Here is a 9,605-nt window from a genome sequence, read left to right as displayed (position 1 = left end):
ACCCTCCCCCCCCCCCCCCAAAAACGCGGGCGGAGAGAGGGAACCGATGAATACATTGATTACGGTTCCTATTTTTTCCCCAAAACCAAAGAGGAGACATAACATTAGGTACATAACGGGTCACTCGATGGCTATAGTTTAAGAGTCCAATGCTCACAAGAAACTCAATCCCTGAATAAAATGCAACTGTTAGACTCAAACCCTTATTTGTTTATACTTTATACGAGTATCCCAACCCGAAAACCAACTATGGGTTATGTGGCAAATATAGTTAGACATGGGCAGCATGAAAAGACGACAATGCCCACATAAAAAGCATGATTTGAAATCAGATTATTGTGTACACAATCAATCTGCAAAATGTTAAATCAAGAAAAGGTGTAGTGTTGTGTTGGTTGGGTGGACCCAGTCAGAGATTGGATCCAACTTTGTGATTGTAACAAGGGACCAACAAAGGACCACTGCTGATTAGGTGTAATCAGTGGCACCACAAGGAAGTTTTTCAAGATAAACCACATAAAGGAACATGACAAACTAGCAATCAATACAAATCCGACCCGTTACTGAACACAAATCATCACCACTTAATTCACGTAAGGTCGAGTCAGCTAACTATAGAGACCGTGTGCTAATGAATCAAATTAAAACGTTAAATACCCACCAAGAGAAATGAACACGAAACCCTGTATTATGTTAACACATTTCAGGAGAAGTTTTTTTTTCTAAATTTGTGTTTCTTGATGTTATTGAGATTTAGAGAACTTGAAGCAGGATTCTCCACCTGAGAACAGCTAAAGTGGTATACCCAAAGATTTGGGAGACTTCTTTTCCTAAAAATCTTATCATATATACTACTTTTCCCCCAACCTTCTTTTACTGTACCTTCCACTTCTCCTTTTATCCTACAAATTTCCTCTATATCTTCAACATCTCATTACCATCTCTCTCAACCCACACACTCCTAAAATGGTAACCCTTCTCTTCAACAACTTCCTCTAATTATCAAGCTTTATATATCATCTTCATATCATTCATATGTTTTGATGCTAAATCTTTTACCAGGTTCTGGCGGTTTCTCATGCTGACAAAGATGATACAGCCGTGGATTTCCGAGGAAACCCTGTGGATAACTCTAAAACAGGTGGCTGGCTGGCGGCCGGACTCATTTTAGGTACTTATGAATGTTTGTTTTTAGTTACACTTAAAACCACAAACTGTAAGACACACCAAAGACACTTGGCAATGATTTTACCTGTTATGTCACTATTGTACCATATTGCAGCTGGGGGTTTTCACGGAAACAGTCTCTCTACCCCAAATGTTTGCTTACATCTTAAGCCCGAGACCCTACCTCTGTGTGAGATATGTTGGGTGTGGTTTGGATCATATTATGTTTCGCTATATAATATAACTAGATACCAGCTGGAGCAGCAATTGATGTATGGAGAACTGTTGTAACTAGAACTAGGTGGTTTTAAGACGTCATTTTTGTGTTTACTCACTATTCTGTCGATGTAGGAACTGAGCTTTCGGAAAGAATATGTGTGATGGGGATATCAATGAATTTGGTGACATACCTGGTTGGAGACTTGCATCTTTCCTCATCAAAATCTGCAAACACGGTGACAAATTTCATGGGAGCTCTCAATATTTTAGCCCTTTTTGGAGGATTCTTGGCAGATGCTAAACTTGGCCGATACTTGACCATTGCTATATTTGCATCTATATGTGCTCTGGTAAGCATCCCATCATTTGTGGTTCATTCCTTTTTACCCATCTAACTCAATTTCAGTAAAAGTTAAATGCAACTATTAGAAGTACAATAAAAAATTTAAAAAGAAACTATTTTGCCTAAATTTAGGTTGAAAAAGGGGATTCCACATTTTTCCCTACTCCTGTGATAGCCATCTCTTTTTTCTTCGCTTGTGCCTTATTAAAAAGTAAAAGAAACTAATAATTGGAAGTATCCGTAAATGGTTGTTTACCCAGTGACTGGATAAGCGCTGACTGAACCCTTGACCAAATAAGAAAGCAACCCCTTCCTTACTGGGTCAGGATCTCAGTCAGCAAGTTTGTGTGTCAGACTGACAGTGTGTGTTGGCAAACAGCAACACTTCTTACCAGGTAAACACCTCTTACCCAGGAAGAGACAGTCAGCAGATAATAAACAGCCCTTATGTTTTAAATTGGTGAAACAGGGGATGACACTACTGACACTAGGTAAAAACTGACTCTAAGTTTTTAATTGCTGAAACAGGGGGTGACACTATTGACACTGGCAACAACCATTCCTAGCATGAAGCCTCCTCATTGTGAGAACCCCAGGAAACAACAATGCATAGAAGCCAGTGGAGGTCAACTAGCACTGCTTTACGCAGCTCTTTACACCATAGCATTAGGTGGTGGCGGCATAAAGTCAAACGTTTCAGGATTTGGGTCCGACCAATTTGACATTTCAGACCCTAAAGAGGAGAAGGCAATGGTCTACTTCTTCAATAGGTTCTACTTCTGCATCAGTCTTGGCTCTCTTTTTGCAGTAACAGTATTGGTGTATATACAAGACAATGTGGGAAGAGGATGGGGGTACGGAATATCGGCAGGGACTATGATTATAGCTGTCCTTGTGCTGCTATGCGGGACAGCTCTGTATCGATTCAAGAAACCCCAAGGGAGCCCACTAACCGTCATATGGAGGGTGGTGTTTTTGGCCATAAAAAACAGAAGTCTCCCTCACCCTGAGAACCCTGCCCTCCTGAACGACTATAACAACTCAAAAGTTCCACACACAAAGAAACTCAGGTATATATTGCATCCTAACTATACTACTTTTCCTGTTATGTGTTTATACACATTCTATATATATAAGCATGTGCAATTTACGCAACTTTTTATGGAAGCACACATATATTACCAATGTCAAGCGGCTGGTACTTCCATAGAACTAATATGACTCAAGTAATGGAAATGCAATTAGACGAAGCAATAATAATCAGGCGAAAGATCCCCAGACAGTTGTCTCTTGAATCTGCTTCATCTATCAACACATCACAAGCCATTTGCAGAAGTTCTACTATAATCTTAAAAGGGATTTAGAGAACATGCACATGTAGATATGTACACATTTATAAATGTATAAATAAGAGAAGATGGTAAAAGGCTGGCGTTTCCATACCCTCCAACTCATTTATGCAATCACCCTTTATCACAAATTGGGGGACAAATGAATGAAACGGAAGAAATATGAAATCCAATTGAAGTTGCAATGACATTCACAAGAAAACCCTGCACTACCTATCATAATACACATTTTAGGCAGTTTCCTAGAAAAGCAAAAAACAGAGAACCTGATGTGGCATACTACTACCTAGATGTTGTAATACTATTTCATGGAAACCAACTGATTTTCATTTTCTCCTATACAATTTGTGATACAGGCGTCTTGACAAGGCTGCAATACTAAATGATTATGCAGCTTCAGACGAAAACAGAAGCAATCCATGGATAGTTTCAACTGTAACACAAGTTGAAGAAGTGAAAATGGTTGTAAGTCTCATCCCTATATGGTCCACATGTATCCTCTTCTGGACAGTTTACTCTCAAATGAACACGTTCACTATTGAGCAAGCCACTCTCATGAACCGAAAGGTTGCTGGCTTTAGTATACCTGCAGGCTCTTTCTCCGTTTTCCTCTTCATATCAATTCTCCTGTTTACCTCCCTTAATGAAAGGGTAATTGTTCGCATTGCTCGTAAGATCACCCATGATCCAAAAGGACTCAGAAGTCTTCAACGAGTTGGAATTGGCCTTGTCCTCTCTGTGGTAGGGATGATTGCTTCTGCTATCGTTGAGAAGAGAAGAAGGGACATGCATCACAATCAAATGACTGAAATTTCAGCTTTCTGGCTAGTCCCTCAATTTTTCTTGGTCGGTGCTGGTGAAGCTTTTGCTTATGTTGGCCAGCTTGAATTTTTTATTAGAGAAGCACCAGAGAGGATGAAGTCCATGAGCACAGGGCTATTCCTAAGTACTCTAGCTATGGGGTACTTTATGAGCAGCGTACTAGTGTCGTTGACAGACATGGCAACCAATGGGAGCTGGCTTAGAAATAACTTGAACAAAGGCAGGTTGGAGAAATTCTATTGGTTGCTTGCGATTCTGGGAGCAATAAACTTTTTGGCTTTTCTTGTTTTAGCATCAAAACACCAGTATAAAGTGCAGAACTATACTGGACCAAATAATGGTCAGGAGAAAGAGATCGAGAATTGGAATATTGAGATGGTTGATGACATAGAGGCAAAGAAGGCAAACATCGACAGGAAAGAAGAAGCTTAGTGCATACTTTTCTAGATACACTAGTATATTTTGGTGCTAGATGTTTGGTGTTGCTTTTGAATTATTTCTATATGCTTTGTTGATATGTGACATATTACTACATTCTCTTTCCTTGTAATTTTCATGCCCTGCAGCATTCCTACAGATGCAATACTCCTAGAACATTCATTGTGCTAACTTGCACAAAAATTTGAACCAATTTTAAGCCCCACGTGAATTGTGATGTGGATGGACAAACAATTTAGTTGTAAGTGGAATATCCAAGAATTTGATAATATGCGTGAATCAATATTTGGTCACAATGTCTGCTATTTAATCAGAACATATATTATCTTTGTCCACATTTTTGTAAACAGATGCAAATGTGGATATCCTCATATATCCATATCCACAAGTATCCAACACTCTAAGAGTATTTCATATATTCCCAGACATCATATTGCCTGCGATTCATTCGCATCTGGCAAGTATTTGATACAAAAGAATGAAGTTAAAATGTGATTACACTTCATCACTTGCCCAAATTAAATGAACCAACTGGTTTTATCATGCTTAAGTAACCTTTGCACAATTTTGTTAGTTTGTCGTTTCGGTACATTTGTTGGGTTCAGCGATACCTTTATTGTTGTCTCCTATCTATGAGAAAGCGGAATGTGCCGCAGTTGCACAAATCCTATTATGAGCAATCCCTGTGTGCACAAATTGACCTGAAAACTGTCTGTGTGCATACTTATTATCACACATACACAGACACATATATAGGGGTGAGCTCAAACGAGAATACCACCTTTATATGAAAACGTAAGAACACCCATATCACATGTGATACAAACGTGACAATAAAACAGAGACGTAGGACCTAGATCGCAGGCCAAGTCGCCCACACACCACCAGACCCCTCACGTGTATTATCGCATGTGATATGGGTGTTCTCGCATTTCCATAAAATGGTGGTGTTCTCATTTTAACCACCACTATGTATATGTGTGTGTACGTACTTTAGGGTTTTTTGGATATATATTATAAAATCAATTCATCACCCACTTATCATTTTGCACCATCAACTTATCACCAACTTTATCAAATATATGTATAATTGTATATATGTATGATACTAGGCTGCTCCATTTTCTATTAGGCCTCTGGGCTGCATGGTTTGGTTCAGAGTGCTTCACACAATTTAGATGCCCAGCAGAACACCTTCCACAATCCCACAATTTATTTAAAAAGGATTATATGGTTCATAATTTTAATTAGTTTTTATGTCTTAATTTTTATAATTGATCTACTTGGTTTGTTTTCAAATTTAACGATGAATTTATGTTAATTTTGTCTACTCACATATCCACTACAAATGGATATAACTTTGTTGAAATTTTTTGGATGTAGATGTCAGTATAGGTACTGCAACAGATTATGTATTCACTTAATCTGCATCGCTAATGTCCAGCCAACAGAACCAACTATTATTGTTTGAAGAATTAGCATTTCATGGCCAAAAAATGTAAATGTGATGATATCCTTAACACTGGCAGAAGTGCTAATTAACATGACACATTGACACTGACTCGTATTCTTTTAGTTTAGCATTTCATTCCAACAGAACCGAAGCATTTCACTTCTGGACCCACACAAGTGAACAATGAAATAAGAACTCAGGCCCTGCTAACAAGTTTATGACTAGAAAATTACAAATCTATGTATCTTCAAGAAACAAATAGTTTTCCTCCATATAATGCATGCATCAACTAAATTGAATGATCAGCAAACCTTATCAACTACACAATATTAGTGCTTTATCAGAAGAGAAACCTGGACTGCCCTTCCCACATCAGCTTTAAATGCACGTCTGAAATCCTAAATTGATAGATCAGAAGGGAAAAACCAAAATAAGAATACGCAGAAATAGTAAAACAGAAAAGGATAATGCCAAGCAAAAGAACAATGTGAAACCTGTAAATTCTCACCATACAAAGACACAACAGAACACTTTTCTGACTGCATCACATGTCTATACGACAAATCTTTGACCTATGGTATTTAAACCAATTAACTCCCAACATGTTCTCATGTAAATTTTATACGTGCCTTTAAACACTAAACTATGATTCATGAGGCCCATTTGACAGTAACATAGTACCGATGATAGTAGGCTAAACTTTGAACCCATTTTATAGTAAAATCATAGTAACCAACTAACATTGGATAGCTTTTACAATAGAACTTTTAAGTTAAATATTCATCGGTGTCTTCTAACAATGAACACAGAGTAAAAAATCATATGTGCAGCTTGTAATCGTTAATTTGTTATTAATACTAGCAAGATAAAGCTTCGCTTTCTAGGTTGTCAAGTTAAAAAACTATTGCTTCATATTTGGCTATCCTGAGATTAACAAGTATATGCTAAAACATACAACTAAATGAGATAAAATTAAATACATAAATAGTGTTGAAGCTGAGGGTTCCACTTGTTTCATATGATTATAAAGATCAATATGTTGGGATACAGTTTGATTCAACTCAGCCATTTTTCGGATTGCTACGCGTATAGCAAATCAATACTTCTACAGTTGCATTAAAATGGCTAATCACAAAAGGTTTGTGTAACTGATGAAGGCAGATCATCCATATGTATGTACAGCACATATTAATATCCAGGGGCAAAGTCACTTACACAAAAAATATTAGACAGCCTGTTGAGACGAATCACTTGCAGGAGCAGGTAGATGGCTCACAACCAAAGGTGGACGACATGCACGGTGATTTGCTTCCTTTTCTTTACGTGCCTTGAACATTTCTTCAGTCTCGATTACAACCAATCTTTTAACCTGGATAACACATCAGATAGATTAATCTACTGAAACCAGATAAACTATCCCATTGTAAATGTACACTTTGACAACCTGCTGAAGCATTCCTCTGACAGTAGGAGTATTCCATCGCATGACAGTTCGATTGCACTTCCCTAGACGCAATGCTTCTAAGGTGCGCCTATGAAGTTTCCTGGTTCCTGGAATTCCCCTCACCAGGGTGATGTATAGGTTGGGACTCCATGCTATTGGGACACATGTTTTGTAAGCCTTGTAAGCATTCATCCTTCTGTCCTCCAACGCCTTATGTCGCATCAAACAGACATAATCAACATTAATTCCTTGACCACCATACAGAATTAGTGATTCGTTATACATGATAACATGAGACAAATATCTCAGGCTGAAGTCGTGTTATATAAAGGATGAATACTGCAAACATTATCACGACTGCTACAGATCAACCAACAGTGCTACATCAGAAGAGCAACCAGTTTGTAGGTTAGATTTTCAATTTTGAACGAGTGAACTGTAACTTTGTTTTGTTGAACTAGCACTATTGGTTGATTTGTAGCAGTCATGATAATGTTGATAATCTTTGCAGTATTTATCCTTTATACAACGAGACTTCCTGCCTGAAATGTATGGACACACATTTTTTCCATGTAATCCTGCGTTTCTTTTGATGTGAAGATTCAACAACTAATTCCATACCTAGTCCAAACAAATTAAATCAGAAACAAAGCATGGCAAATAAATGAAAAAATCAACATATATAGCAATTGTGGAGAAATAACCCAGAAACAAAAACAGAAACAAACTAGAAGCAAAAACGTATAAGAGCAGTTCAAAAGATAACTATATCTTTGATTGCCATATATGCAAAATCAAGTACTTCACAATCTTTAAACCTATGTTGTTCCTGCGATCAAAATACAAAATATCGGTCAAGACCGATATTCGATATTTCGGTTATATCGATGATATATCGGAGATATATCAGTCCAAAATAGCGGTTAATATAATATTTCTTAGAATTTTATATATATATATATATATATATATATATATATTATATGTATGTATTATATGTATGTATTATATGTATTTATATGTATGTATTATATGTATGTATTATATGTATGCATCCATAAACATATCATATGCATTAATTAGAGTTTAGAAATATAGTTTTAAAACTAAAACATCACATAAACAAGTCTCACAAAACAAAATAGGAAAAGTGTTCAAAAATGAGCTAATTGCAAACAATAAGCGTGAACTGTGAAAGAACTAAGAAGAGAAGAGTAGCAGCGTGAGACTTCATATATGTGTTGACTGGTTGACCAAATAAAAGAGGCCCAAAAAAATTAAGCCCTGCATGTAATAAAAAAAAGCCCAAACATTTGTCTTATAGAAAATCGGTATATCGGACCGATTTTTCCATCAAAATATTGGTAAATATCGGCGATATTATCGGAACCGATATTTTGACCGATATTTTTCTAGAGTCCGATATCCGATATATATCGGCGATATATCCCATTTTAACAACATAGCTTTAAACCCAATTGACATTGTAACACAGTGACCAAACCTTCTATGATTTCCAATTATTCATACAATCATGAAAACCTGGAATATGCATAGTGACCAAATCCTCTATGATTTTCACTTACCCAGTTCACATTGTAGCACAGTGACCAAACCCTTTTGTTTTCATGGTCAATAACCTTAGGTTTCTTTTGCTTTAATTATTGTGCTTATCTTGCTCTCTGTACGATCGATCACAAAAAAAATGCTAAGTACTTGCAAACACCTCTCTATCAAAAGAGATGCACTTCGAATTTTTAAGGTCAAACTTCCAAATTTTGAAACTAATTTTTTTTGGTATGATTTATGTAGCTTTTTGAATAAAATTTCCATACCCACATATGATGCCTCCGTAAAGATCTATACAAAATGAAAACAGTTTCAAGCAGATTAGTAGCAAGACCCCTAGCGGTCTGAAAAATCGGTGCAAATCGATGGTTTATGAACCGATGCAAATTGAACAGATGTTTATGAATCGAACAAAGAAACAAATCGATTGTGAGAGATGAGCAGATTCGATTCGTGAGAGATATACCTCAAGAACGTGGCAGATTCGATTGAGCAGATCGATAGTGAAGGAGAGAGGCGTGAGTATGCTGAGGCTCTGAAATGGTTTGAGAAGACCCTAGATGCAAAATCGCTCTCTGAGGGTTTTAGAACAGGGTTTTTATGCCAAACATAATTTACATCTTAATCGGTCAGAGGCTCATCTTATTGTCAAAATCGATATAAAATAGTTATTTCATTATTTGATACAAAACGCTTACCCGATGTTAATTGTTGACAATCTCGTCGCTTTACTTTATCAGGTTGGGTTCCAGTAAAAAAGAAAATTATAATAAAAAGCGTAAGAAAGGATTTTCATCCTTA

General features: G+C 36.9%; 2 protein-coding genes across 3 annotated transcripts; one reads left to right on the top strand and one right to left on the bottom strand.

The window, feature by feature from the left end:
* Positions 1-266: 266 nt before the first annotated feature.
* Positions 267-4,543, top strand: LOC112507729 (protein NRT1/ PTR FAMILY 6.4). Its single transcript, XM_025112414.1, has 5 exons — positions 267-969; positions 1,063-1,171; positions 1,519-1,736; positions 2,258-2,799; positions 3,435-4,543. Exons 1-5 carry the CDS (start codon positions 967-969, stop codon positions 4,330-4,332), a joined length of 1,770 nt encoding a protein of 589 aa, XP_024968182.1. The 5' UTR covers positions 267-966; the 3' UTR covers positions 4,333-4,543.
* Positions 4,544-5,788: 1,245 nt separating this feature from the next.
* LOC112506830 (50S ribosomal protein L30) lies at positions 5,789-9,386 on the bottom strand. Of its 2 annotated transcripts, none has more exons than XM_025111124.1 (4): positions 9,271-9,386; positions 7,236-7,445; positions 7,007-7,160; positions 5,789-6,181 (listed from the first exon to the last, which is right to left on the bottom strand). In XM_025111124.1, the coding sequence occupies exons 2-3, from the start codon at positions 7,425-7,427 to the stop codon at positions 7,017-7,019; spliced, it is 336 nt and encodes a 111-aa protein (XP_024966892.1). In that variant the 5' UTR covers positions 7,428-7,445; positions 9,271-9,386; the 3' UTR covers positions 5,789-6,181; positions 7,007-7,016. The 2 variants fall into 2 exon arrangements, with proteins under 2 accessions (XP_024966892.1, XP_024966891.1); XM_025111123.1 differs by having other exon boundaries at positions 5,789-6,189; positions 9,271-9,385.
* Positions 9,387-9,605: the final 219 nt, after the last annotated feature.

This window comes from Cynara cardunculus (genome assembly GCF_001531365.2).
Source record: "Cynara cardunculus var. scolymus isolate 2C chromosome LG 2, CcrdV1, whole genome shotgun sequence".
NCBI lineage: Eukaryota > Viridiplantae > Streptophyta > Magnoliopsida > Asterales > Asteraceae > Cynara > Cynara cardunculus.
This window is presented reverse-complemented; position numbering and strand designations above follow the sequence as displayed.

Bases quoted from the DNA above. Each gene is read 5' to 3' on its own strand.
- LOC112506830 (XM_025111124.1), bottom strand. From the start codon at position 7,427: ATGAATGCTTACAAGGCTTACAAAACATGTGTCCCAATAGCATGGAGT. The intron at 7,161-7,235 runs GTTGTCAAAGTG...TGTGTTATCCAG, and splicing joins TCAGAGGAATGCTTCAGCAG to GTTAAAAGATTGGTTGTAAT.
- LOC112507729 (XM_025112414.1), top strand. The intron at 1,172-1,518 runs GTACTTATGAAT...CTGTCGATGTAG, and splicing joins GGCGGCCGGACTCATTTTAG to GAACTGAGCTTTCGGAAAGA. The intron at 2,800-3,434 runs GTATATATTGCA...TTTGTGATACAG, and splicing joins CCACACACAAAGAAACTCAG to GCGTCTTGACAAGGCTGCAA.